The sequence below is a fragment of the Elaeis guineensis genome, chromosome 8, assembly GCF_000442705.2.
Source record: "Elaeis guineensis isolate ETL-2024a chromosome 8, EG11, whole genome shotgun sequence".
NCBI lineage: Eukaryota > Viridiplantae > Streptophyta > Magnoliopsida > Arecales > Arecaceae > Elaeis > Elaeis guineensis.
This window is the reverse complement of record NC_026000.2, coordinates 137128670-137149756: the sequence shown is the minus strand read 5'-3', so window position 1 is coordinate 137149756 and position 21087 is coordinate 137128670. Positions and strand designations below refer to the sequence as shown.

Sequence of the window (21087 nt, the reverse complement as noted above, 5' to 3'; positions counted from 1 at the left end):
AGGGGAAATGAAAAAAAAAAAAGACTATAGTAATAATAAAAAATAGCCTTTTCCTTTTATGATGTATAGGATTAATACTTTGTTTGGTATGAGAGATGAATTGAAGGAAGAGTAGATCGGAGGAAGAATAGATAAGTAAGAGAACGGATGGATTTTTTATCCATTCCTATATATTTGATGAAATATAAAAAGATGAATAGGAATAATTTTTTTTATATTTAGTATGAAAAAAATAAGAAAAAGATGTATAATATTTTTAAAAATTTGATAAATTATTTTTTGATAAAAGATATTATTATTATCGACTTATAATACGTATTTATGCCAAAATAGTAGGATGTATATAAACTTATGATCTTTATATTGATAATTATATAAAAAATATTAAATATTTATTTTTTTAAATTTATTTAAATAAATAAATAATTTTAAAATTATCATATATGAATTAATTTATTTATATTTGATTATATAAATAACTAATTAATTTATAATTTAATTTAAATAATAATTAATTTATATAAATAGTTAACATAAAATAATAAATAATTTAGAAAATAAAAATATTTTCAAAATTTTATCAAAAAAATAATGAAAGATAATTTTATTAATCCATCTCTTATATATTTTATCTATTATTTTTTATATCTTTTTAATTTAGAAGATGTACAGGTGTTGATGGATGATCGGTTCTTTCTAATAATTTTTTGAATAAAATATTAGATAGGGTCATCCATCCTTTCAACTCAAGTTTTTTTTTTTAAATTTTTTTTTAATTTTTTTTTTTTTTAAGGAACCCACCCGGTAAGAGGGGCAAAGCGAAGAAACGGACCAGCTTGTAATAACCGCTATTTTTCAGCTTGCAATAAAGTCAAACAAAGTTTTCCGGTCTTCTTGTTTTAGCCTTGCTTTCGGATCCGGTCTCCTCTCTTCTCTCTTCTCCCGCAGACAATGAGAAGAAGATGGGCTCGAATCGAGAGGAAGGAGTCCACCGACTCATCTCCATCTCCGCCTCCCGATATCTGAGCTTTCTCCTTTTGCAACGGTGCCGGGCTGGGCGAGATCTCGGGATTCTCGCCAGCGCGGAGGCCTGGTGAGGGTTGGCCGGCCGGCGGCTGCATCTTCTTGACATTTGCGCTTCTTCGTTTGGAGCTTGGGTTTGGGCTGCTTATTTTCTTTGGTGTTATTGGATCTATGGGTTTGGGCGGCGGTTGTTATTATATGGGTCTCCTCCGCCGAAGTAACGCAGGTCTGCTTCGTGGATTCCCTTTATCAAAAATTTCATCTTTATGCTCCTTTTTATCCTTTTTATTTCCAATTTTTTTTATGCTGTATGTGTTAATTGCTGCTTTTTTTTTTTTTAGGAGTTCGCAATTTTGTTTGGTCTGAATTGGTGAAGTTATCCGTTGGTCAGTATTTTGAGTAATGGAACTAGAGTGGTTTAGCTAAAATTTAGAACTTCGGACTTCCCATGTTTTCGGGTAGAATTTCTTAAAGTTTCACTTGCAATTTTGTGCCTATTCTATGCCCAAAGAAAAAAGAAAGAAAGAAAAAAAAAAAAAAAAATATATATATATATATATATATATAGGCTGACTTGGATAAAGTCGACTGGATTTGGGCTCAGATCCAATCAGATCAAATTGGACAATAGAATCTTACATCGATGATTCAAGCCATTAGATACGATCTAATACCTCAAAACTGATTGTACACAAAAAATCATATGATTTAAAGATCCCTAGCCTATGCATCAAATGATCAAAAAATATATTTAATTTATTTTATTTACACTATCCAATTTTTGACTACTTATGCATATCTAGAGGTCTCGAAATTATATAATATTTTGTATGCAAGTAGTTTTGATGTAGTAGATTATATTCAACAGATTGGATCATTGATGTAAAACCTTTATTATAGAGTTATGACCTGATCGATTTGAGTCCAACCAATCGACCTGATTCTAGTTTGGTTCTCTCTCTCTCTCTCTCTTTTCTTTTTTTTTATATATATATATATTTATATTATTTATTTGGAGAACCCCATGAAATTGCTGAGGATAAGAACAAAATGAAAAATGGTTATCCAAATTAGAGGGTCAATTTTGGAGAACAATTGTAATCTAGAAGGCTTGATGGAATGATTAAGAATGGTTTATGGACTATCGTTGATGGACAGTAAGTTATCTAAAAGATGATATGACAAAATGATGCTTGAAGGATGAAAATTGGATTGTAGGATCTCCGGAATCCTAGCTACCTGAAGCACAGAAGATGACTTTGGTGCGGTTGTGTAGATGCAGAAAAGCAGGTCTCTCAAAGGCTAAACATAATTAAAGAAAAGAAAAGAAAAGAAAAGAATAAAAACAGCTTAGCAAGACAGTGCTGGAGCGACTTGCTTGAGAGATTCTACAGCAGGTGCGGCACCATGGATAGAAGTTTCTGGCTACTAAGATTGCATCCAGTCAGCAGTGTAAGAGAAACCAGGCATAGTAATGCATGTGAGGTGGGAACTTGGGAAAGAATGCAAAGAGGGTTGAGAATAAATCCTCTTTCAAAAGTGCTGGCTATTGGGGAAGAAAAAAGATAAGGAGGAGAAGGAGAGCGTTTAAGCTATAAATTAGAGAGAACAAGCAATTTTTCTTGGATTAAGTAGCCAACTAATTTGTCTGAACTTTGGAGTCCAAAAAATTCCTGGGATGCATGTCTCTCTGCCTTCTTGTACGTCCTCCCAAGTCTATTTTTAAATTTAATATTGATTTACATGTATCTAAGCCTAAGTTTGTTTGTTATCTATATGACTGGGAATTTTTACCATTTCATTGCATCTGGTTATTCTTTTACATGAAGCAGGAATCAATCTTTTTTCCTTAAATGATGTTATTTTTCGATAGTCAACTGGAGGGTTACTTCAAAAATCATAAATGGCTGTTATGTTTGGTGGCTTGGTCTTTGATTGGGCTAGCTAAGCATAGAATAATTGAGGAGCTAATTTTATGGAATTTCTAAGCTGTCAAGGCCATCCATTATCATTGGATAGTTGTTGGGAAAAGCATATCCTATTATCAAATTAGCTGCATAAATTGTTCAACCAATTCAGTTATCTTATAGTGTCTATGGCTTAAAGCCTTAAACAATGAGCTTTTTTTATTTAGATAAAAAAAATGCTAAGATTTCTGCAAGATGCCTCTTGGTGGCCTATTAACCATTATTTTTTGAAGAGTGATGAGAATTTGGTGCAGTTAAAGCCAGTTGGAAAGCTAAATGATTCAAATAGTTCTTGTAGCATAAACATAGCCTGGTATATTCTGTTGGTTTTGACCAAATCATGTGGTATAAAAGACCTTCCTTAAGTGTGCGAAACTAACATTTTTTACGCCATATTGGCTTGTAAGGTGGTGTCAGTTCTATGTACTGATTTGTTGACTTTTGGATATCTGTAACCTATTACCTCTGTTATCATTAATTTGTAAGTTCTGAATATCCTTACTATTGTTCTGCAGGGTATATTCACAGACTACAAACAGCCATTTGCGGTTACTTATTTGGGGGCCTCTCTCATGGTTGTTTATCTGCCAATAGCATTTATAAAAGATTGGTTATGTAATTCTTTTAAAAAATGTTTATCTAAAAGAAGTAAAATTTCAGAAATCATCATCATCAAGACTCCTTCTGGACTTGATTCTTCCCTTAAAATTAGTGAGATGCAGAAGATGTTGGAAATGGAATCCCAGGCCCGTTTAACTAAGAAAGACAGTGAACTAGAATTTTCCACACAAGAAGAGGAAGAGCCGCTCATTGTTAAACTTGTTGAAGTTGAAGTTGAATTTGAGGTGCTGAGAGAGAACAGAACATTAGCCACTAAGGAGATTGCAGTGTATGCATTTTATCTTGCTCCACTTTGGTTTGTCACAGAGGTGAGATTCTACTAGTGTTGCAGTATTAATTTTGCTACCACATGTTGTTTTTTCTTTATGTTTTGAGATGGTGTAAAAGTTAAGTTGTTGATTATGACCGTTGCATGTTCCTTTGCCCCCCCCCCTCTAGGTTTGCAAAATTTTGTCTTGATGTAAATGCAATGATGAATAGTTGTCTGTCTGTTTGTTTTTTTTTTTTTTTTTTTGGGTGTATTTGAGCAATATGCTAGCTCATCCTTACAGTAAATAAGAAAATAATCTATTAAAATTCATACGTATTTCTGCTTGAAAGAGTTTTATCTATTGATGTCTTCATAAGCCTTCTCATTTATCTTGGTATTGCAACACAATGTATTTATTCTTTTCAATGGAATGAATGAGTTTTTCTCTTAAAGCACAAGTGTTGATATATTTATACTATTGGAAGGAGACAGTACTTGTCAAATGCAGCACTTGCACGAACTAGTGTTGCAAGTACCACCGTATTATCTTCAACTTCAGGACTCTTTACTCTTTTCATCGGTGTATTTCTGAGCCAAGACTCGCTAAACATAGCAAAAGTAGTTGCTGTTTCTGTTAGCATGGCTGGTGTCGCTATGACAACTCTGGGCAAGACGTCGGCAGCAGATGAGTCACAGTTGAGCTCCTCTGGGTGTGCTTGTTTGTATGTATATTATCTGGAGGGAACAGTTTCCTACCATGCTTGTTTAAAGGATTTATTTGTTTATTGTGTTGCTAGGAATGCTTACTTGAACTTGATTAAATAAGCTTAAGCTGAGCTAGTATTAAATAAACTTAAGCTAAGCCACTTGTGACTATGCCTTCTGCAACTTCTATAATATTTTATCTAGTCACTTTTTATGTCCATAGCATTTCTTAGCTTTATGTTTGTAATGTGCAAAATTTGAGCTTCAGAGTTTATTATGTGCAGGAATGGGCAAAGGTCTCTTGCGGGGGATCTTTTTTGTCTTCTTTCAGCCATGACATATGGTCTATTTACTGGTTGGATATCATCCTTTGCATTCTGTTGTTTTTTTCATTATTCCAGTCACTAATTGGTTAAATGGATAATTGGGCTGCTCTAATCACAGGAACAATGATTTTGCAGTTCTGCTCAAAAAGTTCGCAGGGGAAGAAGGACATGGGGTTGATGTTCACAAGCTGTTTGGATATATTGGACTGTTTACTCTTGTAGCTCTATGGTGGCTTGGTAAGGCTCAGTTATCATGTTGGTTATAAACAACCAATCCCTCGAGAACCCTTCTCAACACCCTCCCAACCCTGCTGCCTCCCATCCTCACTAACCCCACCCACCCACACGCACACCAAAAGGAAATAGAGGGGGGTGGCCGGAAAAAGATTCACCCCTAGTATTCACAGGGTTGATAGATCGAAACTTGTCACTTGTTAGTGTTTAACATGACCATGCACTGGGGTGTGATCACAATTATGCCCTGCTAATTAATTAATATAAGAGGTCAAAACGTTCATTCAGTAGATTCACTACCACATTTGCTGGACAGTTCCTACTACCTAGCACTTATAAATGGGAAAAGAACCACGAGGCATCTTTTGGGAGGATTAAATAAGAAGAAAAAGATATTAGAGCCCATTATTTCAAACTTCTGTGAGTTGCCCGAATATCAAAAATAATATATGTACGTAATACAACCTATAGTATTTCCAGTAATGCAGATCTGCTAATGCATAAGCAACCTCCAGTTCTTGTGAAAATACACTGGCCTTTTTATAACCTGTTTGGTCACAAGTAACTGGTCGCATGGTTGCACCAGTGACGGTAAGTTTTCTTGTGTTTGACTAGCTAAAACTTGGCAGGAGCCATGTAAGTTAGCTTGTCAAGGACTTATCATTTAACATGTCCTCTGCCTAGAATGGTCATAGGATGGGTTGCAGTTACAGAGGCTGCAATACCTGCACTTAAGTTACGTAAAATATGTATTTTGTATGAGCAGATACAAACACCCAAACATCATATTTCTAGTTCCTTTAACTAGTGACATATGCAACTAAACATCAGAATATGACTGAGGTTGCTATTACCATAGCTGCAGTATGACCCCAACTAGATGAAAACTCCTATTACTTGTAACCAAGCAGGCCCTAACTTGAAACGCAACAACCCTAGGCTTTGATGCAAAATGATCTTGAACATAAATTACGCTGCCATTTGGATGCTGCTGGTGACCAAATTGTGGTTTATTGATATATGATGGGGGATGATGCTCTCCAATATCATTGAACTATGCTCTTAATGTTTTCCTCTCTATATGGAGTGGCATATCGTTATCTTTTCTAAACATAGTTCAACTACCGAACCATCTGTCCATTGGCCTCGTTTCATCCTCCTATAAATATATTATTTTGCTTTCTATTCAGTGTGGCCATTGACTGCATTGGGAATTGAACCCAAGTTCTAGATTCCCCATTCTGCAAAAATGGAAGAAGTTTCTTGCTAATGGCTTCGTTGGAAGTGTACTCTCAGACTATTTATGGTATGTGCAAAACAACCCTGGCCTTTATGTCTATTTCATAGGTCTGCTCATTTTGGATGATCATTATGCAGGGCATTATGTGTTGTTTGGACTATGCCATTGGTGACCACATACATTAGGCATGTCCCTCACCATACCACTTGCCATGGTTGCAGATATGATCATTCATGGCCGGCACTATTCAGCAGTCTATATCAAGGACCGCTGTATCAGTACCGGTTGCGTACCAGTGGTGGACCGGTATGATATGATATCGATACCGATATCGTACCGTACCGACACATGATATGCTTCGGTGTATCGTTCGGTACCGGTATATTTTTTTTTGTTTCATTTTTTTTGTGGATGTTCAAGTTATTAATTCATAAATATAATCCCAAAATTACATTATATTGCATATTATTGACATATTTGGGTTTAATTTTTGAATTAGGTAGCAGTACAAGGATTCTTGATCCAAAATTTAAATATATATTTATTTACATTATATTACAACTATATCATCCTAAAATTAAAGAAAAAATATATAAAATATGCATTAAAATGTATCTAAATGTTTAAAGTACAAAGCACAACAACTGATATACTAACCTCAAGATCTACTCTATATTTAATTTTTCGTCAAGTGTCTGTGACGCTCGTAATATTTGGATCATTAACATAATCTGGAGGAACATCAGTCCAATCCTCTAACCAAGATACACCGTACTCTTGAATATTCATCCCATAAGGCATCCTCTCTGAATTGTAAAACATCTCAGATTTCTCACTTAAACTTTGGCTCTGAAAAGTATCCTCGAGATGATGGTATGACTGTGGAGGAGTCCATCCGGATATGTTGGTAGCAAAATCTGATCCGTAAATGCTCCAGATTGCATAGGTGGTAACACTAGAAGATGCCTCGAATGCACCATATCCATATGAATCATAAGGTGATTGCGGATAATAGGATCCATAATACGATGATATCCAGATACATCATGGATCCTACTCCATATGCAAGATCGTTTGCAGCTGCATCGTGTGCTGGACGATTTTAGAATCCATCGTCTATATGAAATCGACTCCCCACGGTCTCTACCGACTCGTTCACCATGATCCCTATCTTGTGTGGCATGTGTAAATTGGAACTCACCGGTGAATCGAATATCACCCTGTGGCTGTGTCTCATAAACAGTGGTCTCCTATCCTTCAGTTTCTCTCTGATCATCAGATCCATGGCTACTACTACCAGTATCATCATCACTCTTCCTGGTGTCTGAGTATGAGCCAGATAGCTCCTGTACTCTCGAGAGTGGTGCATGTGCAACTGTCTTTTTTTCCCCCTGTGCCCCTCTGTGACTGAGTTTTCTGTGATTGAGAGGATGGATGTCTTCTTGCTGACTGCCGACCTCATCTATACATCTGTCGTTCGAATTTCTGTGAAGATGTATCAGACATCGAGTCATGTGATGAATGAGTCTCTTGTGTCCTCTCAGGCTGTGGCTGATCAGCTGCAACTTATATGGAATATTTTTTCTGTCCATTGCTCTGGATCCATCCTGATCTCCCTAGCTACCACACTAGCTGATCGTGGAGGGGATCCGGCTCATCAAGCTCTGGCTCCTACTGCTGACCTGCAAGTCATTCGATGATCGGATCATCATCTTCATCAGCATAATCATCTAACATCAGATTAATGTACTTCAGCTGTACTTTCTCCTGAATGTATTTTAGCCTCAACCTCAGATTGTAGTGAACATATACAAGATCATTGAGGTGTTTTTGTATTAGACAGTTTCTCTGTTTGCTGTAGATAAGGGTGAAAGTCGACCAATTGTGCTCACAGCCACTAGCAAAGATCATCTGAGAAAGAATACGGACAACCACACCTCTCAAATATTTTGCGGACATTCCAAAATGAATCCATCATTCAGCTACAAAAGTAAAATTACATATCAAATTTTATGATATTATTAAGTAAAATTACATATCAATCTATGCTGTTCATTATTGATATGTAATTTATCTGGATTCATCTGCTTTTTGCTTACGATAACTGATGGGACTCCAAAGCTGTCTGATCCCTCTCTAACTGTTTCATCTGTAAAAAAAAATATTTATTAAATTTATAAATATATCATTGAGTATAGATCGAATTCAGTTGAATAATCACATATATTTTAAACTAGTATACCTCTTGCAGACACAATGATACGATTTCTGGATCGGGCACCATCTTATATATCACATTACGAAGAGTAGCAAGAAGTTCGTTGTCCATATCTATCTCGAAAATGGTATACTGAAATCTCGAATTAAATAATAAGCTGCAGATAAATTTATGGCTGATTAAGTACACTTTACAAGCATAAGAAAAAATATTATAAAATATTTTTGAATCCATTCTTATCGGTTAGATGTAAATCTCTACCCATCTGATAGTCCCAACGACGCTCAATGATATTAATTAATTCTTGAGCATGCTTGGATCATTCTCACTGATCTGTTTTTTGCCCTCTCCATCATGTAATATAATAAGCCATCTGGGGTATTTTTCACTGTCCACGATGCGAAGTACTCATATAATGCTTAATAGCCTTCACTACCTTCTCAGCCTGCTGTCAGAATGATTGACTCGTCATCAAGTTCTCCACATGACTTCCATCAGTGTCGGCCCTCGCATATCTGCTCTCTTGCATTCGTACTAAAAACATCTGACGTAAGCTGCTTTCTTCGGAAGAAGACTGTCAAGTGCTATGTAGTTGGTAGCAAATCGTGTGATATCCGGTCTTAAGATCTTCCCCCAGTATATGTCTGCATCAATGAAAGAACCCATGTGTGGTTGTAGATGAATCTAGCAATAGTCTGGCAATCTCTACTGCTGCTGCACCCTACGAATTTTTTCAATATCCATCAATATAAGATCAATGCAATGTGCAACACATGGGGTCCAGTATATCTGCGATCGTTGCTTCATCAGCAACTCTCCAGCATCTTATATTGTGATCCATTATCTGTGATGACCTGCATGACATGCTCTCACCCACTAATCAATCACCTCCTCCATCAGATCAAGGATATATGTGTATCGTGCATCTTATCTGAAGCATCAATTGATTTGTGAAAAAATATTTTTTCATCACAGTATGTCAAAAAATTAATGATGCTCCGTCTAGTAGACGGTCCAACCATCACACATCACTATCAGTCCATATGTAAGCCATTTATTTTTGTAAGAAGCAATCCATCTCTGCAGATCCTCCTTGTTGCTGTCAAGAAGTTGATCATAGATTCCCTAGGTCCTGGTGGATCTATACCCTGGCAGCAGCCTTTAGACTGAAATAGCAGATAGTAGTAAGGATTGACTACTGCATTTGCTGAATATGCTGAAATGAAATCATAATCCAATAGCTCGCCACATATCCTTCTCTTATCTTTTTAACCATAGTGTCAATCCTCTGCTGCTTTGAATCTTTGCTGGGCAAAGCATGTGGATCCAAATCATAGATGGTGGCTCCTGCTGGAATATCTCTGGAGGACCTCCTACTGCCAAAAGTCTTAACAAAGAAGACATGCTATGTCTGCTCCTCTACCACCGGACTCTCTGACTGAGGTAGTCCTTCTGAACTCAAATTTCTCCCACCAGTCGCTGATCCAGATCCCAATTCGTAGCATGATGGTTCAAATCGCTTCTATACCGGGCCATCTCTCCTACCGAAACTGATCAGCCAAGCTTGCCTGAATGGCAGTTCAATCTGTGCCTCATCATCTGGAGCGGAAGCCTCCTCTGACTCTCTAAAGTGAAAAGGTGGTTCTGCAACTCAACGGTCTACTTCGGCCCTTTTCTGCTTTATCTTTTCCTTTGCTGCTTTTGAATCAGCAAAGTGCTTTTTCATCAATTGTCAGATCTTTTTGGACATTTTCGACACATGGACACATCAGAATAACCACCAGCCAGATGCTGCTTCAATCTAGTCATCCTCCTCTCTTGAACTCTGTGTTGTACCATTTGCATCTCCATGATGCGAACCGAGAGCTCTCGTCATGATCCCAACCAATGTCACACTCTGAATCTTTCTTCTTACTCATTTCTGCAGGTATAACAAAACACGACAGTTTAATAATTATTAAAAAATATTATATATAAAGTAAAAATTCATAAATTCAAAAAATATATTATATGCTTCAAATAATATTTTTAATTAACTAAAATATAACACTATTTTTACATATTTTTTTATAATATTTTTTTATTATTTAAATAATTATAAAAATATTTTTAAATTTTAAATATTGCAAAAAAATTTGAGGTTAGATTTAAGTAGCTTGAATCATTCTAAACATGATTCTAAAACTCTAATTTTTTATTTTTTTAAATTTATTTTTTTAATAATTTTTTATGAATAAATATATATAAATATTTAAAAAAATATATAATTAATAAAAATTAACAATTTTAGTGTCATCATATAGATCTTTCAAATATCTATCACATATAATTAAATCATACCAAAATCATAAAATTTTGGCATGATTTCTCTTATTTTCATACTTCCTCGTTCTTATCCTATTTTTAATAACAAAAATAAAAAAAATAAAATATTTACTAAAAAATAAACATTATCTTATTTTCGGTCAAAAATCAGCATCTCCTCGAATCAGTGCTGCAATTTGATGAAATTTTTTTTTCTTATTTTTTTGCATCTCGACGGTTTCGTTGAAGCCTCGGGAGTTTTCTGAGAGCTCTCGAGCTTCTCAGAGAACCTAATCACCTGGGCTGCCACTAAAAGATAGCCCAGGCCCCACTCCCCTTTTTCCCATGTGAGGCTGTTGGTACGGTTGGTTTACATCGAATCGGACTGTACCAGTTCATACCGCCCGATTTTGGGCGGTATGGACCCGAATCGTACCGAACCGAATGGTTCGGTGCAGTTCAGAGGGGTTTTCTGAAAAAAATCTTCGAACCGGATCGGCTGGCCGCCGGTCTGGTTCGGTACGCACCGTACCGAGCGGTTTGGCCCGATACGGTGAACCCTGGTCTATATTCTCGGTCAGCTTAGGTAATTCTATATCCATGGTTTTTTTTTTTTTTGGTAGTGTGTATCCATGGTTTTTAACACAACTGTATGTATGCTTTAATTTAGGTTTTATTATTTTATGTATTTTTCCACAGCTGCTTGCTTTGATTGCTATCAAGTTGTACTGCTTAATCGATTGAAGTACATATATTTGTATATTTATCAAATGAATATGACTAACATTATTTGAAATTTATGTAATGTAAATACCATTACAATTTAGTTATCCCTCCACATCTACAAATTGTCATTTGCACTGCTGTTAGTCTCATGTCATGCTATCAAAGATAACACTTGTCTGCATCTCCGACCATCAGATGCAAGCTTTCACTCTCACTACGTTAGATTTACAGCTCCAAAGTAGGTGCTTCCCTTGAGGGTGAGGGTCATGAGAGTCATAGGCAAAAAAAATCATGATTAATGTGTATAAAAAAAAAGGGATAATATGTTCAACATTATATTTGAAACTTCATTTGGTGACTAAAATTTCAACCTGGATGGAAATTTACTTTTCATAGCCCACAAAATCTATGTAAATTTTATTTTCAGAATCACTAGCTAACTCAACATCATAACTAGACATAATGATTCTAGAGTTAGTATAGTAATGTGAAATTGAGGTCCACCTATTTTATAAACTTATCTCAATAGATGGGTCTTTTTTTGTTGATACCTTTTCGGTGTGCTTTAGATTATGGTTGCAAGGGTTTTTGCAAGCTATCTTCTTTATTTCATTTTTTACAAAGATAAGTCTTTTTTGGTAGAGATGGTCCATTTTGAACATTAATGGACCATCATACCTATCCTGATGACTAAATTAAGAACATTTTTACATGTGCATTAATGTCTATTATATATGCATCCCTTGTTGGAATTTATCTGATTAAGCCCTATCCGGATATGGTCCATACTAACACATATCGAGATTTATTTTAGTTGGTTTAATTTGATCTGGACTCTAACTAAAGATAAGCCTCTAATAAAGTGATAAGAATATACTTGATGGTTATCATGATAAAGTTAAACTCTATATAACTATTGTGGATAACGTCTATCTCAGTCTTTGTAACTGATTCAAATACTATCTTTGATGGATAAGGCATGAAGGATACCTATACGGATTTGGTCTCTAACTCATTCGAGAGTTTGTGAGTCCTCTTCATCGGGAATGCTAAGAGTTGGAATTGAAAATCAAGGTGCTGCTCGTGGTTAGCAAGGAGCACATCCAGCTTGATTTCTTTTTGTGATTGTAAGCAGGCTGATTCCAGAGATCACGGATGACATCGAGGTTTTTTCTTCAAGTAAGTTTTATTGTCTCATAAAGTTCTAATTTGTGGTATCAAAGCCATATAGATTACTTGGTTTGAAGATTGAAGCTTTTATATCCATATCAAGATTTCATGGATAAAGATCTAACAAGCCACCTTGGGTTGGTTGTCTATGATCAAAGTTGTCACAACCAATCTAAAAAATCATTTGTGGATTCCATGGGGTAGAAGCTTATTTTATTTTATTTATTTATTTATTTATTTTCTAATTAATGGGCTTAAATTATTGTTTAAATAAAAAAATAAATAAACACAGAGGAAAAATTAAAGGAAGAAGGCGGTGGGAAACCGTAAGCACCATCGTGCACCTGCCTTCTCCATCCAGATGGCCGAACATCCAGTCTTTCCTCCGGTAGTCATCCGGACTTATCGATGGTGGCTCCCATGGGTCGAACACGTGTCTCCCATCCAGAGTCAAGAAGAAAAAGGGAAAAAAGAGAGGAAGGACCTGTCGGATCTCGGTAAACTGGTGGTCCTCCCTTTTGATCATTGGGAAAAGATGGCTGAAGACTTAGGGAGATGGTGACGGTCCACAATCCCGGCTTTTTGATGGCCACCAACTGAGTTTTTGGTCGATGAAAGGGGTGAGAATGGAACCATTGGGTCTCGGCAAACTGGCGGTTCTCCCTCCATATCGCCAACGTAAATAGGGTGGTCAGTCCTGGGAGAGGTCAGCAGCCAATCGATTGCGGTCTTCTGATAGCCGTCGATCGGGATTTGGAGGGGAGCATCAGTTTTTGTTTCCTCCTCTGCCAATCACCCATCAAACCTCCCATTGACACATCAACAATCGGACGACGGTCTTAGGCCGGCCGCCAATGGTTGTGGTCGGCCGGTGTCTTGTTGGCGATGATTATGAAGAGATTGATCATCGGCCATAGGGGTTTGGGGTTGTAATCGGAAAAGGAAATAAGGAAGAAGGATTAACAGGTTTGGGTTTTGCATTTCGATCCAAAATCCAAAACTCGTTTGATTCTTAAAAAGAGACTTTTGCAATTTAGTCCATGATAAAGTAATTAATTCCATAAAGGTCCTTCTAAAATTGCATTTTGGTTATTGTAATAAAGTTTATTACATGAAGACCTATATTATTTTTAAGTCTTTATAATAAATTTATTACACAAAGATCCTCTAATAATTATGATAAGGTCCCTATCATATGGTTTTGTTGCATAAAAGTCCAAAAATTTCACATTATATGGTTAATTTTTGTGCTATTTGATTTGTTTATATACAAATAAAGTATTGCATGCCTATTATCATGTTCTTGATGATGTATTCATTTCATACTTTGCATGTAAAGTTTATTGTCACTATTTATAAAGAATTAAATTTTTTTATTTGATTAATTCATTGCGATCACCAGAGTGATCATGACTATGAACATTATAAAACAAAAATTTTCTATAATGTATAATTCTGGATAAATATAATTGATCCAATAAAATTTTAATAGTGTCATAATTACATCTAAGCTACTGAAATATCGATTAGCTCTCAAAGGAGCATCTTCATGTTCGATGTTTAGACAGATGAAATGATAGGACTGTATGTTGGATTGAATGATATTTGCATACCAAAGATACAGTATTTGCTTGTATCCAATATGCATATCATGTTAGGTTCACTAGTGATATGATATAACACTAAACAAGTATAACTACTAGCATGTTATGGCACTCACCCAAAGGAGACATAATGATGCACCTCGTTGCCTACTAAAGTTAAATATCAGAAAATTTATTTGCTTTGGATAAAGTTTAATGAGTCTCATTATTTGATGATAACATGCACATATATTATTTATAGTATTAATTCCCACAATCATTAATAGTAGCATAGAAAAAAAAATCTTAATGAATCAAAATTCTTGGAATAGAAAGAAAGAATAGTACTCATATTAGGATGTAGTGACCTTGATCTATGTTTCGAGTAGATAAATCTTCACTACTTATCGATGAAAGTATACCACAATATAAGAGCTTTTTTTTTGAGAAATGGGAGCCTTCTAATCGTCTCAGTTTGCTCTTAAAAAATTTAACTTGGTACATCAGGGATCCATCCCTTCATGTCATAAGGCATGTGATTTCATAGATATTGTGGAGCAGTAATTTGTAAGCTCTGACAAAACAAAGGTCAGCATACATGAGCATGTTATGGAGATAAGAAAAATTACAATGTAGTTAAATGATATTAAGATTTTTATGTCAAATGCATTCTTGGTCTCTTTATTCTCATTTCTTTTCTATCAGAGTACGATCTTTTTAAAGTTTTTTATAATTCACATACCAAATATATGCAAAAGAGAAGAGATTGATAGAAAGATAAAGAGTATGAACTTTGCTTCACATCAAATTAGTAGAAAAATAGGTAAAGAAAAGGATGCATCTAAAGTAAAAGAGAAGAAAGTATTAACTGTGGCATCAGGTGAAGCCAACAATAAAGTGGTCAAATGCTTCTTTGCAAAAGAAGGGACATCTAAAGAAAATTGCATACAGTATAAAAAAATGGCTGCAAAAGGAATGATACCCTTTACTCTTTTGTATGTTTTGAATTCATTTTAGTAAATATTCCTAATTCTATCTAGTATATTGACTTTAGTACATCTGTGCACATTGCCAATGACTTGCAAGATTTATTATTAAGAATGCCTTCAATTGAAAGTGAATGATGTATTGTTATTGGAAATCAAGCTAATTCACTTATCAAAGCAGTTGGATACTACAAGATAGTCTTAAATTCTGAAATTGGTTTCATATTCTTTTGAAAACTTTCTATATTGTGGCATCGGAGGTTGGGGCATACCTCTAAAGAAAGAATCAAAAGGCCGATGAAAGATAGGATCTTAAGATTATTAAATTTTATTGATTTTGTGATATGTGTTGACTGCATAAAGGTAAAGTAGACATATACATCTAAGAAGGGTATCAAGAGGAGTTAAAGAAACTTTTTGAAATCATTTATACTTTATATGTAAATCTTTTCCCCATGTCAAACAGATAAAAATATTTCATCACATTTATTGATGATTATTTACGATATATACTCGTACCTTCTGTTTGATAGGATGATATTTTGAGGCCTTTAAGGAATTTGACGCAAGGATAGAGAGACAATCAGAAAAAATAATTAAAGTAGTCAAATCTAATAGAGATGGCAAATATTATAGTAAACATATGGAGATAGATAAAAGTCAAGACCATTAGCAAAATTTCTAAAAAAATAGCGCACAGTATTCCAGTACACAATATCAAGCACACCAGATTAGAACGACGTAGCTAAATGGAGGAATCAGATGTTTAAAAAAATAGTTCAGGCTATGATAAGTTATTCTACCTTATTTATTCTCTTATGGAGTGAGGCTATAAAGATAGCTACTATGTATATCCCTATTAAAGTAGTTCAAAGAATTCTTTATGAGCTATAGACTGATAGGAAACCCAGTTAGGGACATGTGTGTATGGAAATGTCTGGCTGAAGCCAAAGTTTACAATCTATAAGAAAAGATGTTTGATCTCAGAATGGTCAATGATTTTTTATTGATTATCTAGAGAGGTTAAAAGGTATAGATTTTATTATCCATCTCATATACTACATATAGTAGAAATTAATAAAGCTAGATTTTTAAAGGATGATATATTTAGTTAGAGTAGAGAACCTCGAGATATCGTCTTTAAGAAAATACATAATATATTCTAACCTGAAAAGCAAACTAAAGTGATGATTTCTATGGTTATTCCTCAAGTTAACATTCAAGGAGGGACCATCACATCATCAAGTTCTATCTCATGAGGTCTTTATTGCCGAAGAAACAACTGTCCAACCACCACCACAAGCAAATCAAAAGGACAGCTCTCTAAAGATATACTAGAATAAAAAATTTATTATACCTCAAATTATGTGGTGTATCTAACAAATATGGTGAAAAGGATATGACCCTAAGACGTTCTTACAAGTCATAAAAGGTGAGAACTCCTTTAATAATCGAATGTCATAAGAAAAGGCTGGACTTTATGGATGACAATCATGTCTAGAAATAAATTGACCTATCTAAAGGGATGCAACTAATAGGTTGCAAATGGATTATATAATCAAAAGGAATCTCAATAGAAATGTTTAACGGTATAAAACTAGGCTTATGGCAAAGAGATTCACACAAAGGAAGGCATTAACTTTAAAGAGATCTATTTTTCTTTTAGGATAGTCATGGCCTTAGTAGCTTATTTATGATTTAGAGCTACATCGGATGGATGTGAGAACGGCCTTCCTTAATGGTAATCTGGAAAAAAAGATCTACATGGAATAATCCGAGAGTTTTGTGGTTAATGGACAAGTGCATATAGTTTGTAGATTGAAGAAATTCATTTATGAACTTAAACAAGCTTCCAAACAATATGGTATTTTGAATTTAATGAAAAAATCACTTCTTTGGGTTTGAAGAAAATACTATTGGTTAATATATATACCTGAAATTAGTGGGAGTAAGTTCATAATTTTAGTATTATGTGGATAATATTTGCTTACCAATAGTGATTTTGGTCTGCTTAAAAAAATCAAACATTTCAATTTCTAAATTTTGAGATGAAAAATATGGGTAAAGCTACTAATGTTATCGGCATTGAGATATACAAGATGGATCCTTAAAGTTACTTGGACTATCCAAAGATTTACATCTCTAGAGTATTAGAGAAGTTAGGGATGGCAAAATATTCCTCCAAGGTTTCTTCTATTGTAAAGAGTGATAAATTTAATAAACCTTAATATCTAAGGATTGAGATAAAGAGAGAGAAAATAAGGTTCATAACATGTGCATTTGTTGTTGGGAGTTTAATCTATGCCTATGTTTCTATACATCTAGATATTACTTTTGCTGTATCAATGCTTAAATATTATCAACATGATCCAGGACTGGAGTATTGGAAAGCTGCAAAAAAAATCATGCATTATCTATAAGGTACAAAAGTTTACGTGCTCACATATAGTTGGTCTGATCATCATAAGTAATAGACTACTAGGATTCGGACTTTGTTAGATGCACCAATAGTAGGAAGTGTATTATCGGATCTATTTTTCTACTTACAGATGTCATATCATGGATGAGCATAAAATAAGGTCTTGTTCACTACATTCACTATGGAAGTAGAGTATGTAGCTTGTACGAGACTTCCTCACAAGCTATATGGTTGTAGCATTTTATCACAAATTTAAAATTATTGACACTATTATAGCAGACTGATAAAGATATACTGTGATAAGCATACAGTAAGATTCTTCTATAGTACAAAGAGTATAAATACCAATAGATATATTGGTATTAAATATTTGGATCATTGTGAGAGAATAAAGGACATAGTGTCTGTGGAATGTATTATAACTGTAGATCCACTGACTAAAGAACTCACTCGCGATGTTGAGGGATCATGTGGCTCATTAGTTTATTTTATGATTAATATGTATTGGATATTATGTATAAGTTATCACATTGATTTTATAATAAAGTTTAATTTATTTTATTTTATGTTGATCAGCTATTTATCATGTGATATAAAGATGACCAAGAAATAGATTTAAAATTTTGCCTATTCATAAAATAAAATTTCACTTAAACAACTTGATTGTGAGGTGTCATTAGTGTTGTGTGTATGAAAAATCGTGTGTTGATTGATAATGCATTTGCCACTATGATTTTACGGATAATTATTTTGTAATTAAATATATAATGTATATCCTATGGAGCAATTAAGTTTTTAAATATGTATCCATGTTAGTTTTTTCAATTATCATATCCAAATAAATTTTCATTAAAGATTTTTGAAATAATTTAAATAATTAAAACAAAGATAATTGTCTTAGGTTGGGCCAAGTAGGAGAATATTGGAATTTATCCAATTAAACCTCATCCAGATGTGGCCCACATTAATATGCATCGAGATTTGTTTTAGTTGGTTTAGTTTGATCTGGAATTTGACTAAAAATAAGCCTCCAATAAAATGATAAGGATACTTAATGGTTATTGTGATAAAGTTAAACTCTATATAATCATTGTAGATAACGTCCATCTCAATCTTTGTGACTGGTTCAAATACTGTCTCTGATGAATAAGGCATCTTATAAAAGGACACCTCCGATGGATTTCGTCTCCAACTCATCTGAGAGCTTATAAGGTCCTCTCCATTGAGAATACTTGAAGTTGGGATTGGCAACCAGGTGCTGCTCGTGGCCTACGAGGAGCACATCCAGCTCAATTTCTTTTTAAGATTATAAGCAGGCTGATTCAGAGATCGCGAATGGCATCGATTGCTTCTTCTTCAAGTAAGTTCTATTACCCCATAAAGTTCTAATACCCTTTACCCATAGGTTCATGCCAACTATTATAGTATGAGCCAAGTGTGTAATCATTTGATGTAGGCGCATAATGGTGCTGTAAAGTTCAAAACCGGCTATTTTTGCAAAAGAAAAAAAATGTGGCTTGTTTTTGGTAGAATAGAATTGAATGGAATTTTTTGGTGCTAAATCCCTTTGATTCTTTTGTGCTTTTTTTGAGAAAATCTATGTTACTGTTCAAAAGAAGTAAAGCTTATCCATTTCAAATAAATTTATCTGTGGGATAACATATTGATGAATTGAGCATTCCATGTTGTAGCCATTCAATGAGCTTAGAGCTGGAACAATGTATTTTGATGGATTACGTAAACAAGCAATCAATATGTAACTCTCTCTTTCTCTACAAAATGTTGGGACACTGACAAAAGGAAGTCCGTAGACTTTATTCATGGATTCCCTAAAAATGAATTTGTAGTAAATTATTCATCAGCGCTTGAGATCAAGCTGATGCAGCTATATATGTTAGATAATAAAGAAGATGAATGATTATCCCAAACAAAAATTGAGAGGTAAGACTTTTAGGTACAATGCAATTAATAAATAGCATACACATCTCAGAATATCCTATTATGCTTGCAAAACATATCCAGAGCTTGTACCTATTTTTTGGTATACCATAATATGTTACCGGTCTGGGAGATTCTTGCTTTCCATTTCAGACCATGAACTGCAAGCTTGGGTTGCAGTCAAAGAAGTGCTGACAAAAGCATTTGTGCTGCATATGAATTAATAATTTTTACTGTTTAGGCTTGCTCAAGTTTCAAATTTGCACCATGTTTATTTGTTAATTTTTTCATCTTTGAATTTGCAGGTGTTTGCTGGCTTTGTAATAGCTAATCTTTCAGATCGCTTGTCCCAATTTTTGGGATTATAGCATCACTGAGCGTGTTTTGCCTGAAGCAGGATATTGTTATTCTTTACACGAGCATTATTTACTCTGCATCTTAAGAGGAATCTGTCACCTATGGAACTTTGCCGGTGTGTTTATGGGTCTTAGGTTAAAGTAGATTTCCAACTCATTCAATTTTGTTGGCAACTGGGAGCATTGTTTTTGTTCCCATTGGTGCCGGGTAGCTCTAAATGCAATAAACAATTCTCTTTGAGCATTTTTTTTTACTTGTGATGTAAAATGTTTATCAAATGTATATAATCTCATTTCATGTTTTATGGTCTATCGAGTAGTGTATTTACTCGTCTGAATGGAATGTTCAGAAGACCAATGCTTCTTTTCTTCATTTTTTCTTTCTTGGATTTTGTGTGTATGTGTGTCATGAAAGTTTGCTCGTGATTCGATTTCATTCAGCTTTCTTAGATTATTCACATCCAGCAATTCAGAAATACAGAACGTTCAGGAATGGATTGGTGATTGGAGTTGGATGGAGCAACATGAAACTACCTAGGCCTCAACGTGGAAACATTAGTTATTATATAGTGTATGTATGAATGGTCTTTGTTTCCAAACTTCGCATCCATTTCGTATGGCAGGTTTGGTCTAAGATTGGGCTCTTTCCAGGATGAGTTTTATCGGGTTTTATGGACTACACTTGAAGAACAATCTGACCTCTCTTTTTGTGAAATAGTTGACATGCTTGAGAGGAAATTAATAGATGGAAGATTGCAACATATTGTGCATAAAATCCATGGATTAGCATACAGGAGAATGGTGTAAAAAAATCTCTCCTTTAAGATCATAGCTGTTGGGGTAGATCCGACAATTGCGGAATATGGATCACCCGTCCAAGATCAGTTCTGACACTACCGGTTGTAGTAGAAAGATAGAAGAAGATAAATAAACACAATCATATACGTGGTTCGACCCAAGTGCCTACATCCATGGGACATGCAATGTTTCACTCATGAGAGAGAATAAAATACAGAGGAGA

The 21087-nt window shown here is 34.7% G+C and overlaps 1 protein-coding gene across 7 annotated transcripts; it reads left to right on the top strand.

The window, feature by feature from the left end:
* Positions 1-853: 853 nt before the first annotated feature.
* On the top strand, positions 854-20376 carry LOC114914420 (uncharacterized). Of its 7 annotated transcripts, none has more exons than XR_012133825.1 (7): positions 855-1249; positions 3506-3565; positions 3651-3919; positions 4851-4921; positions 5011-5129; positions 6317-6432; positions 18938-19128. XR_012133825.1 is itself a non-coding variant. In XM_073242410.1 (6 exons), exons 1-6 carry the CDS (start codon positions 1195-1197, stop codon positions 18913-18915), a joined length of 621 nt encoding a protein of 206 aa, XP_073098511.1. In that variant the 5' UTR covers positions 854-1194; the 3' UTR covers positions 18916-19128. The 7 variants fall into 7 exon arrangements, 2 of the variants coding, with proteins under 2 accessions (XP_073098511.1, XP_073098512.1); XR_012133824.1 differs by having other exon boundaries at positions 18924-19128; XM_073242410.1 differs by lacking the exon at positions 6317-6432 and having other exon boundaries at positions 854-1249; positions 18869-19128.
* Positions 20377-21087: the final 711 nt, after the last annotated feature.

Excerpts from the sequence above, each read along its gene's own strand:
- LOC114914420 (XM_073242410.1), top strand. The coding sequence starts at position 1,195 with ATGGGTTTGGGCGGCGGTTGTTATTATATGGGTCTCCTCCGCCGAAGT. Across the intron at positions 3,566-3,650 it reads ATTTGGGGGCCTCTCTCATG|AAATCATCATCATCAAGACT; the intron begins GTTGTTTATCTG and ends GTAAAATTTCAG. Across the intron at positions 5,130-18,868 it reads TGTAGCTCTATGGTGGCTTG|ATAACGTCCATCTCAATCTT; the intron begins GTAAGGCTCAGT and ends TAATCATTGTAG.